General features: G+C 37.2%; 1 protein-coding gene across 2 annotated transcripts in view; it reads left to right on the forward strand.

Moving 5' to 3' along the window:
• LOC307172345 (mannosyl-oligosaccharide 1,2-alpha-mannosidase IA) overlaps positions 1-19,190 on the forward strand; it is a 223,088-nt gene extending 203,898 nt beyond the window's left edge. Inside the window, exons 5-12 of one of the 2 annotated variants that reach the window (XM_079894656.1) lie at positions 1,013-1,106; positions 3,922-4,049; positions 4,968-5,061; positions 7,089-7,204; positions 8,437-8,656; positions 12,003-12,175; positions 15,135-15,250; positions 17,208-19,190. In XM_079894656.1, coding sequence (XP_079750782.1) covers positions 1,013-1,106; positions 3,922-4,049; positions 4,968-5,061; positions 7,089-7,204; positions 8,437-8,656; positions 12,003-12,175; positions 15,135-15,250; positions 17,208-17,358 — 1,092 coding nt within the window. In that variant the 3' untranslated portion in view covers positions 17,359-19,190. Of the gene's footprint in view, positions 1-1,012; positions 1,108-3,921; positions 4,050-4,967; positions 5,062-7,088; positions 7,205-8,436; positions 8,657-12,002; positions 12,176-15,134; positions 15,251-17,207 lie in introns of both variants that reach the window. The other variant, XM_079894657.1, reaches the window with a different exon arrangement.
• Positions 19,191-21,272: the final 2,082 nt, after the last annotated feature.

A 21,272-nucleotide genomic window follows, 5' to 3' on the forward strand; every position in this document is an offset into this window, starting at 1 on the left:
TATTTGGGGTTGTTAAGATTTTTTAAATGTTTTTCAACAAAGTCTCTTTTACCAAGGCTGCATTTATTTTATGTATATTTGTGTATATGTATTTTATATATATGTATGTGTAATAATTTACTCCTGTGATCAAAGCTGAATTTTCAGCATCATTACTCCAATCTTCAGTGTCACATGATCCTTCAGAAATCATTCTAATATGATGACCCTGGATCACGCCACCAGTCACATGTCGCACGGTATATTTGTGGCAATAGCCAACAATACATTGTATGGGTCAAAATGATCGATTTTTTTATGCCAAAAATCATTAGGATATTAAGTAAAGATCATGTTCCATGAAGATATTTAGTAAATTTCCTACCGTAAATAAATAAAACATTTATTTTTGTGAGTAAATGCAGCACAATCACCAACATAAATGAACAACTTTAAAGGAGATTTTCTCAATGTTTCGATTTTTTTGCACCCTCAGATTCCAGATGTTCAAATAATTGTATCTCGGCCAAATATTGTCATATCCTAACAAACCATACATCAACGGAAAGCTTATTTATTCAGCTTTCATATGATGTATACATCTCAATTTAAAAAAATTGACCAATGTGACTGGTTTTGTGGTCCACGGTCACACATGATGATTTGCTGCTCAAGAAACATTTCTGATTATTATCGGTGTTGAAAACACTTCATATTTTTGTGGAAACCGTGATACTTTTTTCTTTTCAGGATACTTTGATGTATAGAATTTTTAAAAGAACAGCATTTTTTTTTATAATAGAAATCTTTTGTAACATTATAAATGTCTTTACTGTCACTTAAAACTAATAAAAGTATTAATTTCTGTCACTAGCAGTGTCTGACTGCAAAAAAACCTGGATAGCATGTGGAAAATGTGCCAAACGTTTAGAGAATGAGTCTTTTGAATGTGTGATTCTGAAGAGACACTTGCACAGATGTGTTTGCTACAGTGCAACAGCAGTTAACAGTTTGGTGTTGTTTTATCTTTCAGATATTTAAGCAGAAGGTGTTGGAGCTGGGCGAGAAGTTGTTACCCGCCTTCAACACACCCACCGGCATTCCCAGAGGAGTCATTAACCTGGGCAGGTGAGCATCCCATGCAGCTTCTACCTGTCTGCGCACCGTCCCGTCTGTCGGCCCGAACCCGGCTAGACGCTTCCATTCACAAAGCCATATGCCTCGAATATTACCATTTCTTTCTTGTTTTCCGAGCGAAAGCTTTCTGGCACTCCTGTCGCCCACCTGGCTTCCATTAGTCCTCCAGCTCGCTCTGACAGCTGCAGGCAAATTTAATTAACTGATTCTCACGCTAATTCCAGTTAGATGAGTAACAGGAGCCGGTCCCACAGATGGGCTGGGAGAAAGCGGGTCCCGGTGTGGCACTCGGGTTAGTCTTGGTGACACAGACCGAACACACGTCACTACGCACACGCTCTTATTATGACATTCACACTATCGGTCAAAAGTTTCGAATTATTATCATTTTGTGATGTTTTTGGATGCTTATACTAACCAAAGCTGCATTTATTTGATCAAAAATACAGTAAAAACTGTAATATTGTGAAATATTATTACGGTTTAAAATAGCTGTTTTCTATGTGAGTATATTTTAAAATGTAATTTATTCCTGTGATTAAAGCTGTATTTTCAGCATCATTACTCCAGTGTTCAGTGTCACGTGATCCTTCAGAAATCATTCTAATATGATGATTTGCTGCTCAAGAAACATTTAATGTTGAAAACAGTTGTGCTGCTTTTTTTTATTTTTGTAATAATTGTATTATTAATGTAATCATACTTCACAATATTACTGTTTTTACTGTATTTGTTTTTATCAAATAAATGCAGTCTTGGTGGTGCTTGAGAGGCTTCTTTTAAAAAATATAAATGAAAAACATTAACTATGCAAGTGAAAGTCAGTAAGAGTTGAAGTCAAATCTGTGACAACATTAGTTAGATGCCAGGCAGCATTTAAGGCATCAAAACATTTATTCCTCATTTTGTTCATATTCCAGTGCAGCATCACATGCATATTTCAGGCAGAAGGCAATAATAAATGTGCAATAATTGTCTTCAAAAATCAAGCATTGATTTTTTTAATGTAAGTGTTACTCAGCGTAAGCTACTCCGCATCATTCATGATCTGTTTCTTAATATTAAATCTGCTTTAAGCCATTTCTCCCACCTGTGAAACTATCCACCATTTATTTAACAAACACTTTGATTTTTCCGACAAAAGTTTTCTCACTTTCCTTTTCCTCCCCAGACTTCAGCGCTATTGATCGTTCTTTCAGAAGGGAAGCGGTGCGTGGCTCGCTTTCACAATAAGAACCAGAAACAAATAATCTTGTGAATTAGTTCCACAGTTTCACCGAATGTATCCTGCAGGGAGGAGCGAAGCCCGAGTTCATTCAGCATCTCGGTCTCTCTCTTTCTCTCTCTTTCCATGTTTCCTCTGCTCAGTTTTTTTTTTTTTTCCATGCAGCAGGAGTGAGTCCAGAAGCAGAACAGTTGAAATTTTAATGACATTTAATCAAAATGAAGAATAAAATGCTCTGGATGTACTGTTCAAACTGTTTTTAAAATATTTACATTGTTGCACTTTTTCCAGATGGTCTATTACAGCTTTATGTGTTTGAATCCCTGGCAAATTAATTGTTAAAGCACTGTTTGTTGGTTAACAACATCTTAAGTCAAACTTAATCAGGTTTTAGACAAGGACATAGTACTATAACTGCTGCGATGTCAGTCACCAATCACATTATTACTGCATTAGATGTTAGAAAATCATGTGTTGCACTTTATATTGATTTATCCAAAGCATTTGATTCTGTGGATCATGGTCTTCTTTCCATAGGCTCAAATGTATAGGTTTTAGTAATTCAGTGCTGAAGTGGTTTTTTAACAAATTTGACTGGAAGAACTCAGTGTGTAAAGGCAGGTGTTCCTCAAGGGTCTATTTTGGGACCAATTTTATTTTCTATTTCTTTGAATGAACTTGGTTTAGGACTAGAGCCAGCAAATGAATACTTTTATGCATATTCTATCTGTAAAAGTGTCAATGGACTCCTTACAGCCTGGTTTTAATTTGGTTCAGACTTCTCTTGTTAACTTAAAATTTGTGCTAAATACCAAAAATACCAAATTTTTTTTTTTTTTTTACGCGATTGACATTTAATGGTTTTATGATTAAAACTTTTGATAGCGCTCATCTTGAGAGGGTTGCCTCTTATAAATATCAGTATTATTTTGTGAAATATGTAAACATCCTTAAAAGATCAATTTGCATGAGAAGCCAAACTTTGTAGCATAAAATCTTTCCACCAATGCATTTTTTTTAACACCTAATAAAATAAATGCACCAGACCCATGCTAAACAGTATGTGTACATCGCATAGCATCTGATATGTGAAACAGCTTATTCAGGACAGTAGTATATAAAAAATAACATGCACTTTTTATGATCCCTCTTATTTTGTTAAAACGATTAACATATTCTGCAAGTGTGTAATCTTTTGAGCAGAACTGTAAATGCAACTTTTGGTGGTGTGCATGTCAATTCTGTGCAAACCATCTGAGATGTTCCTAGATGGAATAAATTTGAATGTTAAACATGTTTTATTGTATATTCAATCCTCTTAAAAATTGCATCATTATTGATTTTGCATTAAGCATGTAATGTTCCCGTGTGGGATGAAGTGAAGGCTTTTAGCACGTCTGTGTTAAACAGTTCCTGCCGTTTCCACTGCGCTCATTTTCCCAGCAAATGACAAGTGCGCTGGCATCCGCTTTCCATGGTTTGGTGCTTTGTTGCCATGGCCGCACTGTTACCTGCTTGGTTGCCATGGCAGCGGTGTGGCGTGGGTGTTGGTGCTCACTGTGCCTGGTTTGCTCTCTGTTGCAGTGGCACCAGCTGGAGTTGGGGCTGGGCATCGGCCGGGAGCAGTATCCTGGCAGAGTTCGGGACGCTCCACCTGGAGTTTGTTCACCTGTCCCAACTGTCTGGAAACCCAGTGTTCACTGAGAAGGCAAGAGTCATTTGTCTTCTGATGATTTACATTAATGTTGTCACCATACCAATATTTCAGTAGTCAGTCCAAGTAAAACTTCTCACAGTACTATTCGAAAATTAAATATAATATACAATAGCATTTAAATTAACTAATATATAAGTAAATAATACATTAAAACATTAGCATGTAGCCTTCAAATATTGATCAGTTAAATAAACACTGCATTTAAAAAATCAATTGAAAAGTTAGTAATAAAATGAAGGGAAAAAAAGCATTACAGGATACAGAACAAGTGGCAAGTCTATTCACTTACACTTTAAAGGGGTCATTACATGGATTTTTATAGTATTTTAATATGTGCACTTTGTTTGCTCAAAAACAGCAAAAAACTAATATATATGTGGAAATGACGATTATTTTCAACTCTCATTCTGACCTTCTAGGTGTGTCCCAATTTTCGTACTTATGCCCTGTTTATAAATAAAAATATTCCAAAAAGAAAAAGTGCACTTAAAGTACCCGGATGATGCACTTAATTAACCGGAAAAATACGTTTATGGTGCGATGATGTAAAACTATTGGTGGATGTCTTGCTCTGGAGGCGGTCATATGCTAATGAATTTCCCTTTATGATATCACAAATCCCACAATATCCAAATGTGCTGTTTTTGGAGCTTGTAATGAGGTGGACGTTTTAAGCTGTGAAACTTGCAGGATGTTTTAATTGTACAAAGATCAAGGCAATTTTGATTTCTCATATCATGACCACTTTAATGCTTAATGCATGGATCAGTTTTGACATATTCAGATTATGAGTAACTGAGTAAAAACTCTAATTACAATTTAAATTTTGGTTCTCTGTAAGTATTGACTTTACACTGAGAGGACAGGATCCGGGCATTGAATGAACTGTGGTTTTGTCTTTTTTATCAGGTGATGAACATCCGAAAGCTGTTGAACAAAATGGAGAAGCCTCATGGTCTGTATCCCAACTTCCTGAGTCCCGTCAGTGGAAATTGGGTGCAGCGTAAGTAATATCTCAGTGATTTTAAATCATTTGAAACAAATAGCTACTACACTGTTATTGGTGGCATTATCAAATTAACCAACAATTTTTGTCTTGTTTCCCTGTAAAATATCTAAACATCCTTAAAAGATCATTTTGCACGAGAAGCAAAACTTTTTAGCATAAACCTAACTATTTTTTCGATTCATGCTTTGAACAATAAAAGTTCCATAAAATAAACTTAATTTCAAATAATTTCCCAGACGACAAATCCTGATATCTTGTGGAGTTTTGTCTTGTTTTAAGAAGGTTTTTCCTGGAAAACAAGACAAAAAAAAAAACTGATTAAGAAAGATACATTGAGTCCACATCTGCATTATACCACCAATGCATATTTAACACCTTAATAAAATAAGTGCACCACAGCCACATTAAACTTTTGTTGTTATGACGATCATGGTTTCCCATGATTGGAGGTATGTGTAAATGCAACTTTGGTGGTGTGCATGTCAATTCTGTGCGACTTTTATCGTAGAAAAATGCTTTGGATTGTTGGATTGGCGGCATTATCAAATTAAAAAAATAAAAAACGAATGTGCAAGCTGTGATAGATGATAGAATTTTGCCAATTATAGCTGTTCCTATTCTCTGGAAAAAGCTTGTGTGTGTGTACATGTGTGTGTGTGTGTGTGTGCATGTGTGTGTGCATGTGTGTGTGTGTGCACATTTTATTTGGGCTTTCCCATTATCCAACACTAAAAACCTTTAATTATTGAGACTCTAAAAAAACACAAATATTTCCAAATATTCAAATGTACTGTATTTGTAGATTCACACAGCCTGTGCACGCCTAGAACAATGTAAAATTATGAAATATTTGTAAATATTTCCCACAATATTCACACCGAGGATAATGCCGAGTGTTTTGCCATTCTCATGCAATTCTCTCGTTCTAATGCAAAGAGTTCAAATCTTCTTAGTAAAATATTTCAAACTTGTAAAGATGTAGTATTTTCATTGTAACAAGCGTAAATGTGGTGGAGTGTGTCCAAACGTTTTACTGGCGCGTTGTACATGCGTTTGTTTTTGTTTCTGTTGGTTTATCAGTGGCTGGTGCGCTGGGTCATAAGAGCGGCTCTCACAAGCTCCATCTTTGAGTTTCACAATGCAATTATTCTGGCATCCATGACATCAACTGAGCCAGTGCGGCTCTCCTGTCAAGCAGGGACACGAGCCCACAGCCAAGAGTTATTAAAATGATAATAAATCCCATTACCTTTTGGAAATTGAATCTTTCATATTCACCTGAAAAACAGGGGAAACATTTTTTTTTTATTATTATTAGGGTGAATGTAATCTGCAACTGCAGCACTAATTGGTGTGGCATGGGAATGTCTAATGAGTCTCAGAGATATGGAGAAGAGACCGCGCGTGACACACTCATTCTGATTTGCATATGAATGGAGCGAAGGGCGGATACAAACATTCCTGGCATTATGTTTGTTGATTCCGATTATAGTACCAGGATCATCCCTGAAACGAACACACTGAAGGGTGTGCATATAAATAGAAACCATTCACTTCTAATCCTGGCAGAAGAATAACAGAAATAACTGAATATCGTGAAACCTGCTGAGATTACGCCTGGGAGATATTTAACCTCAAAATCAAAAATGGAGATACAAAATTGAATGTAATTATAAATAAAAGTGTGCGTGCGTGCGTGTGTGTGTGTGTTTGTGTGTCTGTTTTGCACGTGCACGTGTTTGTGTGTGTGTGCGGGTGCGTGCATGCGTGTGTGTGTGTTTGTATTTGCCTATTTTAGGACCATCACAAATTTCTTTGAGTGCAGTTATCTTTACTGTGTTGACATATTTCCTGTTGAAACAGAAAGTTGAAGCTGCACATATCAAACTGTAATACATAATGTAAAAAAAAGAATCTTATTGCCCCTAAAAATAGGCTTCATTTTCTTCATTCAAAACATTTCGGATCATAATTTTGGGGTTGTAGAGTTCAGAGTTGTTGTCGTGTTGTCTTTTTCTCAGATCATGTCTCGATTGGAGGTCTCGGGGACAGTTTCTATGAGTACCTGATCAAATCCTTCCTGATGTCAGATAAGACTGATGAGGAGGCCAAGAAGATGTACTACAGCGCTATGGATGTATGGAAATATCATTCATAACACTCACCACTTTGATTGATCATTCTAAACCTTACCAATGGCATTTACAAAGCATTGTTTTATTATGCTATTATTTATTTTTCTTGCAATTTATTTGCATGTACTATTTCTGGTCTTCAGTATGTTCAGTAAAAAAAAAAAAAAAAAAAAGTGTGTAAGTGTGTAAAATAGATTAGTTTAAGATTAGATTCGCCTCTCGACTCGCGCTCATCCTGATCCAAGAGCTCAAATCTAACCGTGATACGGAGAGAGCGAACACACTCTCACTCATTATCACTTGATTTGCATATTAGCGTTCTCATTAGATAATGTTTCCCTTGAAAAATGTGGTCTGCCAAGATATTAATTACATTTATAATCAGAAAAGGCCACTTTCATCAGCCTAATGTTAATCAAATGTATAACATGTTTTCATGTGTACAGTGCTTTTGATTCATTTTAGAGGTGGTGTTATTGTTTTTAAAGTTGATGTGAAATATTTGCTAGCCATACACACATTGATGATATTTGATGTTCATGAATTTTGATTTCATGCTCACTGTAAGTGGGTTGTATACATTTGATGATGCAAAATGGAGAAAAGCGAAAAACCTTCAGCAGAAGTTTTGTTTGGGACTTGGAGAGGAAGACGCAAAGAAAGAGCAGAGCAAAACAAAACGATGAGTCATTCGCTATTGATCGTCCATGATGGCTTGTGCTGTTTTGTGCTTGTTTTAAGAGGCGAAAACATAAAAACGCAGAGGGAAGAGACAGATTTCAGCAGACTCTCTGAAATAAACAGCACTGAGATCTTTTCCCATATAGTCTTTGGCAGATTTACACACCTTCAAGTGTCAAAGTCCCGATAGAATCTCAATGAGGCTTGACTTCAATTCACCACGCAGCGTACTGTCTTATGCTATACATAAAACATTTTATGCATAAATGTCGGCACCTAAGGCAATATATGCACGCTGTCCCAGTTTTATATGTGCATGGATTCAAGCTTTATTGAAATCCAGCGTCGCCTTGATTTCAAAGCACTTTACAAATCTAACGGATGTTTCATCCACTCGTACACAAGACACGTCCATCCATCTGTTTTTCATAGGAAGCGTGTTCGACTGCGATTAATAGCTGCGTTATCTTCAGCATGCATGTATTGTTTCTCCACCGCTGGTGGTTGAAATGTTGCCTATGTTTGTATTTATCATTTCCCTGTCAATGTCCAGGCCATCGAGACCAACCTGGTGCAGAAGTCTCCGGGTGGATTGACGTACGTGGCCGAGTGGCGAGGCGGCATCCTGGACCATAAGATGGGGCATCTGGCCTGTTTCTCCGGCGGGATGATCGGCATCGGTGCTGACGACGGGCCGGCGGGACAGAAGCAGCACTACCTGGATCTGGCAGCTGAGATCACTCACACCTGCCACGAGTCCTACAGCCGCTCAGGTCGGTTCGCTGAGGGAGACGGGGTTATATCTGAACGGTCTCAGGAAACAATGTTAGTTGGAGTAGGTGAAAATACTCCTCGTTTATAGTAGGAACTGAACAGAAGCGCTCCCAAATCCACTCTTTAAAATGCAGAAAGTGCATGCCAGTTTTATTTTAGTATCAGTAATATACTATTATAGTATATTTATTAATATTAATTTTATATATATTATTTTTTTATTTCAATTTAAGTTCAAGTAATTTTGTTTCTGTTTGTCATTTTTAGCCATCATTTTATTTATTTTTATCTATCTTTATTTTTATTTTAGTGATTTTAGTGCTTAACTGAAAACCCAAATCTATTAAAGATAGTTTTAGTTAACTGAAATAAGGTTCTAAATAATTATATCTAAATATAAGATGAAAAACTAACTAACTGACATAAAAAAGTAGAAGTAGAAGTAAAATTAATGGAAGCTTGTTTCCGCTACAGAATAAAACCTTTTAAAAGATAACTGCGACTAGAATTGGACTCAATTGCGACTTTATATCACACAATTCTGACTTTATATCTTGCAATTCTGAGAAATAAAGTCAGAATTGCGAGATATAAAGTCAGAACTGTGTGATATAAAGTCGCAATTGAGAGTAATGAAGTCCAATTCTAAGGAAAAAAGGAAGTTTATATCACTTTTTTATTCGGTGGTGGAAACAAGCTAACATAAAAATGACTAAAACTGAAATAAAAATAAATGTACGCTATACAGAATTATAAATAAACTGGGAACACTTTACATTTGTTAACATTAGCTAATGTATTAACTAGCATGAACTAACCATGAGCAATACATTTGTTACTGTATTTGTTAATCTTTGTTAATGTTAGTGAATAAAATCCAGCTGTTCATTGTTTGTTCATGTTAGTTCTCAGTGCATTAACTAATGTTTACAAATACAATATTTGATGTTAATAATGTATTCGTAAAGGTTGAAATTAACATGAACAAAAATGAATAAATGCTGTAGAAGTGCAATTCATTATTAGTTAATATTAACTAAAGTAGTTAACTAATGTTAACTAATCAAACTTTATTGTAAAGTGTTACCAAAAAAACGAATAAAATGCATGCTGAAAATATAATAAAAGTTCATTAATAGTATGTAAACGCTTCTAAAATAAAGCTGGAATGATGTAAAACGGAGTTTTGCAGTTTAGTTAGTAAGGGATTTGACTCCTACTGATCTGTGAGAAAACGTTGAAAGGCAGCTTCCCCAGAAATATCCCTTTGTCTTATCTTTCTCTTCATGCTCCCAGCTTGTCTGTGTTACTGAAAATCCAATCTGTTGCTGCTCAGATAGAGGAAGGCCATTACTCTCCTGGATAATCACAACCTCTTTCCTCAGACTGTGTTGGTTTCTCAGACATCAGAAGCAAACAAATGAGATGAAGTCCAACCTGGTTCGGATCAAAAGTAGCACAAATTGTGCTGGTCTTCACAGCGCTCTCATCAAGAGAAATAGCAGGAGTGAAATAACATGCTTGATCTCGTCTCTGCACACAATTTCTGACCTCGCGTCTCTCTTCAAATATAACACGGCTGAACAACGCATGAATCAATCTCACCAAACCTGTTGAGAACATTTAAAAACACAAATGATTTTAGGAACATTACGATTTCTTTAATTAATGAAAAAAATATTTTCACCTCAAAACTCTCATTCCCCAAAATAATTATTGTGAGTATTTATACATCATTGTAATATTTCTTGTATTGCCTTTAAATAATTCATCATTTTATTGATTAATTACCGTATTAAAATGTGAATCTAATGAGAATCACTTATAAAAAATAAAATAAATAAAAGATGCTGTAACGTGGGGAAAATGAGGAATGAGAGATGCAGATAAGATTTAATGAAAATAAGAGTCAGAATAATACAAATAATAACAAAAAAATGCAAACAACACAAGGAGCAGAACTGAGACACCAAAGAAATAGCCATGCATTACAAGACCTGACAATCGATACTGGGAAATACTGCCTTATGTTTTACTTTTATTAACATATTCTCTTCATTATAATATGCCCGAGTGTGGCGTGAAGCTCAAAGAAGCTGTTATATTAAACAGGTTTGGAGAAACACCGTGCCATATATCGAGAAGTGTCATATTAATGTTGGCGATAAATGCTTCCCCGTGGGAGAAGCGGCATCACCGTAACAGAGCGTCATTCACTATAACCACTGCCATACTACACTTAAATACAACCGCCACGCCATGCTAAATATTGTTCCAGGATGAAGTGGTGTAATATTGCTAAAGAGACGAGGAATTGAGACAAAACAAACCGAAATCATATGCAAATTAAAATGTTTATTCAGAAGAGAGTGTTCTCTCAGACTGGAGCTGCTTGTAATTTTAGATTTAAGGGGCATAATGGGATACATTTGGGTTTGTTATGTTATGTTCTGCATTGTGTTTTCAAAAAAGACGTCCTCACAGACCGGCTGGTGATCATAGTTTGCACAAACCACACACACGCTTTGTGTTTACTACCTCAGGTTTCTCCATGCTGTAAAAACACAAAGCTCATCGCATCTGCTAGTATTTACACCATCTGAGGAATCATTATGTGGGAGATTAAAGACTAACTAGCATCTCTGTTTTTAGTGCATATAACACTTTTAGTGAGAGCAATAGACATGCTTTCTGTTTTCTCTGTAACACTTTACAACAAAGTTCCATTAGTTAACATGAACTAACAATGAACATTACTTCTACAGCATTTATTAATCTTGTTTGATGTTAATCTCAAGTTCTCAACATTTAGCGGTTTGTTATCTTCATCAATTCTGTGCACGTTAATGTATCATAGGTTCATCATGTGGAATAAATTTGTAGCATGTGAATATCGCAATATAACTGTTTATTTCTTCTTGCTTGGCTTCATTCATTCATTATATGAATGTGATTTTCAAAAATTCACAGATCAATGGCATAGTCAACCAGCCGTAGTGACTTGCCGTCCAGCGATTGACACGTTGTCAGTGTGAATGTACTTTAATGCAGAGACACACATGAAAACCACCTTAATTAGAAAGTAAAATACTGTTATTGTTTTGGCAATGTGAAATATGTTTCACAACCCGTTTTATTGCAGTGTGACGGTGTCAAATCGTATTGTGATTGGATTGTTAGTGTATCCGAACAGAAATAGGTTATTGGAGTTTCAGATGTTTTTACATTGCAATGAATTATCAATACATTATTTCCTTTAAGAATAATGTGCATTGATTAATCTTTCACAATAAGACCAGGAACAGCATTTCGAGTCAGTGTTTAAACGTTTTTCTATGTCAACAGCCACCAAACTTGGTCCAGAGGCTTTCCGTTTTGATGGAGGAGCGGAGGCCACAGCCACCCGACTGAGTGACCGCTACTACATCCTGAGGCCAGAGGTCATCGAGAGCTACATGTACATGTGGCGTTTGACCCATGACCCCAAGTACAGGGAGTGGGGCTGGGAGGCGGTGGAGGTGTGTGAGACATCTGTGAAATCAAACAAACACATATTCAAAATGTAATGTGAATATTTAGGAATATTTAGGCTATTGGTCAAAAAATATGGGTTTTCAATAGATGAAAGTATTACCCCGATACTAAAAATGTGGTTACAGAAAATAGCATATTTTTTAGCGTTACTACGATGGATGAATGGATTCATGGATTCTTAGACCAATAGATTCAATAATACATACATATATGGATGGATTCATGGATTCATAGACCGACAGATTCAATACTACATACATATATACATGGATGAATGGATGGATTCATGGATTCATAGACCAATGGATTCAATAATACATACATATATACATGGATGGATGGATGGATTCATAGATCGATATATTCAATAATACATACATATATGGATGGATGGATGGATTCATGGATTCATAGACTGATATATTCAATAATACATATATACATGGATGGATGGATGGATTCATGGATTCATAGACTGATAGATTCAATAATACATACATGTATACATGGGTGGATGAATTTATAGACCGATAGATTCAATAATACATACATATACAGGTGCTGGTCATATAATTAGAATATCATCAAAAAGTTGATTTATTTCAGTAATTCCGTTAAAAAAGTGAAACTTGTATATTATATAGACTCATTACATGCAAAGTGAGATATCTCAAGCCTTTATTTGTTATAATTTTGATGATTATAGCTTACAGCTTTATCAAAAACCACAAAATCAAAATCTCAGAAAATTAGAATATTACATGAAATCACACAGTAATTACACAGTGATACCATGGTCATTGAACCAGGTTTTGGTTCTTTTGGCAGTGTGGGCCGGTGCAAATCCTGCTGGAAAATGAAGGAAGCATGAAGTGCTCTGGAAATGTCCTGGTAGACGGCTGCGTTGACTCTGGATTTAATAAAGCACAGTGGACCAAAGTCCTCTTTTCTGATGAGAGCAAATTTTGCATCTCATTTGGAAACCAAGGTCCCAGAGTCTGGAGGAAGAATGGAGAGGCACACAATCCAAGATGCTTGAAGTCCAGTGTGAAGTTTCCACAGTCTGTGTTGGTTTGGGGAGCCATGTCATCGGCTGGTGTTGGTCCACTGTGCTGTCCACTCAACGCAGCCGTCTACCAGGACATGTCCAGAGCACTTCATGCTTCCTTCAGCAGACAAGCTTTATGGAGATGCTGACTTCATTTTCCAGCAGGATTTGCACCGGCCCACACTGCCAAAAGAACCAAAACCTGGTTCAATGACCATGGGATTACTGTGTAATTACTGTGTGATTTCATGTAATATTCTAATTTTCTGAGATTTTGATTTTGTGGTTTTCACAAGCTGTAAGCCATAATCATCAAAATTATAACAAATAAAGGCTTGAAATATCTCACTTTGCATGTAATGAGTCTATATAATATACAAGTTTCACTTTTTTAATGGAATTACTGAAATAAATCAACTTTTTGATGATATTCTAATTATATGACCAGCACCTGTATACATGGATGGAGGGATGGATGAATTCATAGATGGATATATTCAATGGATGGATATAGATAGATACGCAACCTTCTGTACTATATTTGATTATGCAGCGAGAGGTTGAGGATCTCAAGGTCTTACATGGCACTTATTCGCATTAGCTTCGGTAAATGAATGGTTGGCTATGGCTGTTCTATTAAATATAGCTCATGTTAAAGCGCTGCGCTCCCTCCAACAGACTGACATGTTAATTACTGGGTGCAGGAGGTGGAGAGGAACGCAAATGCATTTGTCAAATACATCTTCAAACCAACTCATGAGACAATCCTAATTATAGTCTAGATGTCTACCTTTGTTTGAGGTTAATAGAGCATTAATTTGCCGTGTCAGCTCTTTTTTTATTCAGTGCTCAAATTTAGCGGTAAATCTTCTCCACTTAGAATAGCAGAAATAAAATAGCAAAAAAATAGCAGTTCTGTTTGTCACAAACTGCTCCGAGACAAGAAGGTTGAGGATCCAAATGCAGTATTTATTGAACAGGGTAATCCAAAGTAATCCAAAGTACAGGCAAGGTCAAACACAGGCAGGCAGTCCATACAAACAAACACAAGGCAGGGAACACGGGCAAAAGAGTAATCCACAGAACAGGCAAGAAATCCAAAACCAAGAGACATGAAACCAGGGAGAATGCTCGGAATTGCAGAGTAACACTAAACAAGACTTTGCAGGGAATGAGTGAGAGTACATGGTTTAAAGAGGCTGAGACTGAAAAGCTAATGAGACACAGGTGGATGCAATGAGGAACGATGAGAGCAGGCAGTGAGTTATGGGAAATGTAGTTTTTGAGGGAATGACAATAGTCTGATGTGGAGCGCCCTCTGGTGGCTCTCAAGGGCACTCCAGCTGGTGACCGTTACACTGTTGTTTTAACGGATGTACTGACAAATCTCTAATGTATTCCTGTGATCAAAGCTGACGTTTCAGCATCATTACTCCAGTCTTCAGTGTCACATGATCCTTCAGAAATCAAAGTTTTCATTTCATTTTCATTTTTTCAGGATTCTTTGATTCTATAACATTTAAATGAAATAGAAATCTTCTGTATCATTATAAATGTCTTTACTGTCACTTGTGATCAAATAATGCATCCTTTCTGAATAAAACTATGAATGCAATGTTGCTTCATACACAAAAAGTAAATCTTTGAAACAATATGAATTTATTAATGATATCTCTTCTCCAATTCAACAGTCTATTTTACTACCCTAACAATGCATGATAATATAGTTATTTGCATTTTATTATTTACAATAACTTTTTTCCTGCTGTTGTGAACTGCTAATATAAGGTTACTGATACTGTAGGAAGTGTCACATGATCTGTATTGTTTCTTGGCACATTGTAATTACAAACATTGTGGATAAATCCTCACGCTCAAGCGGTTTGTCTTCACAGGCGTTAGAGCAGCATTGTCGCGTAGACGCGGGTTTCTCAGGAATCAGAGATGTGTACGCCTCTACGGTCAGTCACGACAACATGCAGCAAAGCTTCTTCCTGTCCGAGACTCTCAAGTAAGTTCATTATCACCCTCGTGTTCTGAATCATCTCATCTATGGGTTTAATAATGAATCGTGGAATCACAGTAGTGGAGTAATTTGCACTAGATGTGGCTAAATGCCGTTCATGCAGAACTTCAGTTTGAACTATAAGGATGATTAACGCAAGATGATATAAAAAGACTTAAGATGCATTGATATCGTTTCTCTGCGGATGAGATAATTTGGTGGTATTTTCTCGAGCTTTTGTGCTGTAAGCTTTGAATTTTCTTACCCTGTCAAATGCTTAAACTACAGTATGGACAGTACGATAACTCTTTGTAAATATCACAGTACAATGGGATTACTCAGTTTGATCTATTGTTGATTTCTTTGTAAATCTGCATGTCTGTTTTTCTTAAAGGTGAAAAAACCTCTCCTAAATAATTAACAGTAAATATACTCATCTGTAGTGTTTTTTATAACTACTTAATGAAATATGAACATAACCTTTCTGAGTTAAATGTAACGTTAAGTGACGTGTTCACAAGCTGTTTTACTAACGTATGAAACTCTGAATGAGGCGATTACATGAGACATATTTCAGTAAGGCATTACACTTATAGATATTTAAATATTTTTTTGGAGCTCAACAACATCCGTCCTCGTTGACTTTAGTTGTATAGAAAACAGAAGTGTCAAATGTCCTTTTGTGATTCATAAAAGCATTCAAAAGTAGACTGGTATTGCTATAATGGCAGTGTTAAAGTGCCCCTATTATGATATTTTAAAGGTTCCTAATTTTGTTTTGGAGTCTCCTAAAAAAAGGTTTACATGCATCCAAGGTCAAAAAATGATTTAATTTTCTCAGAATATACATTTCAGCATCACCTCGTTTCTCACAGTGTCCAAACAGATCAATCAAGGATTCGGTCTCTCTAAACCCCTCCTTTCTGAGAGCCTCCTCTGCTGTGATTGGTCAGATGGCCCAGTCTGCTGTGATTGGTTTCTGACACATGCTGTAAGCAGTCGACCAAACATGTATTAGCATATCTGAGTTTCAGCTCTTCCTTAGCACTTGATACACAGCGGTTTTGCCATATCAATGTCATCCATTGCTTTCACAATGCAGAAAACATGAACCAAACTCTTCCAGTCTCAGCTACAATACAGTCTTTGAGGGGTAAAGTAGACGTTGTTCACAGGAAGCCAATGAAGACCATAGGCTAGCACATACCTGTCAACCCTCCCGTTTTTCCCGTGATTCTCCTGTATTTTACCTTGCTATCCTGCTATCATCCCGTTTAAATATTTTCCCGTATTTCTCCCATATTTTTATCCCATAATATTATCTTTCTATTAAAAAAATTTAAAAATCCCAATGGTCGCAAACCAGTTAAGCAGAAATGCTAATTTCATTGGTTAAGGTTACTTAACCCCGGTTACTTAAAGGTCCGCTGAAGTAGTTTGGGGGGGGGGGGGGGGGAATCATGCGAAGAAGAACAGCAGCATCCCGAGGATGGATGAACATGAGAGAGATGGCATTGGAGACTATGTACTACAGTATGTATGTAATACAGAGATGATGTTAATATTTGCACAATTAATGTGTATTTAGCCTGCCTCTTCCCCCAGCCCCCCTCGTTCAGATCTCCCATATTTTGGTATCCAAATGTTGACAGGTATGGGCTAGCATCATGCAAATTTGTTACAAACCCACAAGGAATTACCGACGACTCGTTTCAGGCAGTTCAGAATCGATTCTTTCTTTTGGGAGACAAAAACTCAATTGATCGTGCACTTTAATCCTTCAAACTTTGTAGACCTTTTAAATTGACAAACAGCGACATTACACACTACATTAAAGATAATAGCCGAAAAAGTATAATAAGGAAGAATGTCACGCATCCAAAAAAGCATAATAGGGGCACTTTAAAGAATGTCATGCTGTATTTTTGTGAGTTTTGTTAACCCTGTCCTTATGCGATCACAGATACCTGTACCTGCTGTTCTCGGACGACGACCTGCTGTCTCTCGAGGACTGGGTGTTTAACACGGAGGCTCACCCGCTGCCCGTCATACGCCAAACATGCCTGCAGGAGCACAGCACCAAGCCAGACGACGGACAGACGCGCCTGGAGTAACGTCCACCGTTACACACACAAACACACACACATGAAACATGGATTCAAAGGCGGGGCCGCAACCTCACGGTCTTGACTTGGATTCTCAGCTCCTTTCCTGTAAAGGATCTCTTTATATAAATATATATATATATATATACACACACGCTGTGATTGTATATCTCTGAGCCGAGACTTCCTGCTCTCCTCGGTGGGCAGAAGCCAGCGCAATTTTCCGTGGACAATCAGTGAAACGTGACTTTCATGAGAAGAGCACCTTTTTTTCTTTGCTTCTTTCCTCTGTGAGGAAAAAATGAATAACTTGCAGCCCCGAATCTGTGGGAGGAGCACCGTATGATGCTGGGCCATGCTGAGCGAAAGAGAAAACCACTTTTCTTCACGTCTCACCTGTAATTTATCTTTTCTTTCATCCTTTCATTGTGTATTCCTTTCCCACCTCTTCTGCCAAAGCGTTTGCGATCTTTTTTTTATTTCATTTTCTCTCCCCATCCGTGATATTTTGATTTTGGGTCCAGTTTTGTGGCATTGTTTTTTTCTTTCTTTATTATTTCAAGGCAAAGCAAAAGACAGGGGTATTTACAAAGGTTCCTTTGCAAAATGTATTGTACAAAATCCTTTCGTTTAAACAGGAATGATGTCATTTGCAGGGCGGGATTGTTTTGTGTGATTCTAGTGCTCATATTCTTTACACTCGTGTTTTGTAATGCTTTGACTGCGTCGTGAGCCTCGGTGTTGTGCACGACATGCCATGTTTTCAAAGACCAGCATCACGAGAGTGGAAAAACACACACTTGCACTGACACCGTATGGCCACTAGGGCTGGGTGATTTTTCATGACAGTTTCATGATTCTTCTTTTGATTCAATTCCAGCTCAAATTCAGTTCCATTTCAGTTATTAGAATCAAAACACTGAAAACAAAGATTCATCGCATCTTCACTCAGAAATGTTCTTGAAAGTCCCCTTTTGATGCTTTTTTATATTGTTTTAGTAGAAATATTTGTTATATTGGTGCGTGTAAATGAAAATGATTCAGCTTTGAATAACATCAGATGAACACAGTGTATCTTAATTAAATCAGTCCTGCATATTTTAACCCACAAAAAAAAAAAAAAAAAAGTGAAATTGCCTGTGATTTTAGCACTATAGCCCAGCCCTATCGACCACAGTCGGCTCAAAGCATCGATGGTGAATGTGAAGTTTTTTTTCCAGGGGTTTTCGTCCCCAAAGCAACGCCGTCAGACACAGTAATGGTGGAATAAGTCTTTACATGATGAATGTGCGTGATTCATGTCATTAATTGTTTCTATTTTCTCTCTCTTTCTCTTTTCTAATTTTTATGGACATTTATGAAAGACTCGTTCTTTTCGTTTTCCTCAGGTGTTTCTGTACAAGTTTTGATTACAGTTATTTGCACTATTCATTACGGTAGTGCTGATCATTGTTAATTTTAACATCTCTCATTGTTAAATATTTTCAAATACTGGTAAAAGATCTGTGCGATTTATACATTTAAAACGAGTGCACAAATGCTCCAAGTGTCTTTTTTTTTCATTCCCTGCATTTCCACCAGCTCACATAAGCTTTTAAAACATGTTATTAATCTTCGACCTGCGTTAAGTGCCACTTACATCCTCAAAATACAGCACACGATTCATAGGTTTTGGCATGAATAGTGTGTACTTTGGTGACCCCCATTAGGTTTTATAAAGCATTAGATCCACAAATCCCAGATAAACAATCACATCTATTACTTAGTAGATCCTAGACATTCCCACATCACATTACTAGTTATTGCTGTTACTCATCACTAGCTCTCACTGAAAATGAATGACTTTTGTTTGCTTCACTGCAATTTCTGCATCATCAAACTGAATTGCAAAAATAATGACCGTTTTCGAACAGGTTTCCCTAAACATCCTGTCATTGGCCAGACAAGCAGACGTAGTCCCGCCCCAAATTCACATCATTGGTTCAATCGATGTTGCATACTCAAAGAAAAAGATCAATGTGTTGAAAGTGGTTATACTTACAGTGTCTGCATATAAATCTGGGCAATGAGAGCGTACTTTAACATCAACATTAATTTTAATGTGCAACATTAAAAATTGCACACTTCACCTTTTAAGTCCCCATGAAATCAAAATGTTATTGTTTTTTGGCTTTTAGTATGAATATATTAGCCTTACTGTTATCTACAGTATAAGCTAGTGTGCTCCAAAACAATGACAATTCGCATTTAGAAGATATAAGTGTTCAAAACTTAGTCTTTCACTTCCGCCAGTATGAATGAGTGATTTTGATGACATCACACTGCACTTTAGCTTCTCATCAGATTTTCTGTCCAATCAAATGCTCTCTAGAATCTGAAGCCCCGCCCCCTACATTATAAATAGACGCTGAAGCTGTGGCTGAAATCAGTCACTTGTTCACACATTTACTATTTTCTACATGATGAATGGCACATTATGCACTAAATAGGGGATAGGCAACAATTCAGACAGTGTAAATATACTTTCCATTGGGGCGAACGAAGTCTGGTTTCACGTTAGTGTCACATGACCCGCCGCAGCTCCGGACCAGAGACGCGATGCACACAGCGGATCATATGCGTGAGTCGGTGCAGACCACAACACATTTCAGACCCATCTGAATTCTGCACAGAATGCCATATTTTAAAGCGATATAGAGGAGATTAGGAGGAAACTGCGGCTTTACTGAGCTCAACGGCTCTGGCCGAGCTGTGATATAAATGAAACGCTATTGGCTGTTTAAAAAAAGGGGGAGGAGCTGTTCGAGATGTCTTCCTGTTTCAGTGGAAATTACATCAACACACTGAATAATGCTGCACGATTCAAGGCACTTCAGTGGGCCTTTATGAGCTCTTTATGAGACCTGCGGCTGCACATCAGTTTCCGCTCTGACTGAAGGATCATCAGCGCTGGCTTGCAGATCCAACCAACAGCTCAATACAGCGGACCTCTCGGGCCCAAGACGGCTCTGAAAGGTCAATTCTGTTAGCCGTTGCATTTCAAATGATATTGCATGCACTGTTTTGCCACTAAGGGCTCTATAACTGCTCTCTTCTATTCCTTCTTTCTCTTTCAGGTCAATTTCTGTCATGGTGCATCAGCAGTTTGAAGGGAATCTGCATGCAGATCGATCTCAGCCATTCGATGAGCACGTTGAGAGCTGAAGTTTGTTACCGTTACAGTAACACGAGTGTATTCACATTTGCATACATGCTTCTATCTTTCTCTCCTTACTGCACACCTTCCTCTTACCTGTTGAAATGAACCTGGTAACCATTTCACTTCCACAATGTTATGCATTTCTTAGTGAAACTTAAGCCCTATTCAGATGGGACTAGTTTTCTAAACAATGTTTAGTTACAATTCTTGTCAACCAACATCTGTGATTTCTTGTACCGTTTCGGACTGGACTGACGAGTTTATTACTGGGAGTGGGAAATGTGTGTGTTTTAGATGATGGCGTTACAGAAGGTCATGTGCTGTGCTAAGTACTGTATCTGACCTGACACTGATATTAAAATGAGCAGTTTCCACTATTTGGCTCTATTTATTAATTTTATAATGAAATTTTTTCGCCGGATACCATCCGTATTGAAATTAAATGAAAGCATTCCAACGATTGGTGCGCAAACGGTAGCTCAGGTCAAAAGACCTGCATTAGCATTAGTATACAATATTGGCAATCAGGCATTCGAATTGCGGAAGGGATTGCTGAAAAACAGTAGGTAATTTGGCCTTGGATTTTTACTGAGGTTGTGTGAGAAAAACACAGACAACATGTCAAATTCGGACAGGATTACAATCACAAAGTACGCCTGGGAGACATGAACTTCTCTAACATCCTTTCATGAAAATTAGTCTCATCCAAATAGGACTGAATGAG

The sequence above is a fragment of the Squalius cephalus genome (assembly GCF_949319135.1).
Source record: "Squalius cephalus genome assembly, chromosome: 15".
NCBI lineage: Eukaryota > Metazoa > Chordata > Actinopteri > Cypriniformes > Leuciscidae > Squalius > Squalius cephalus.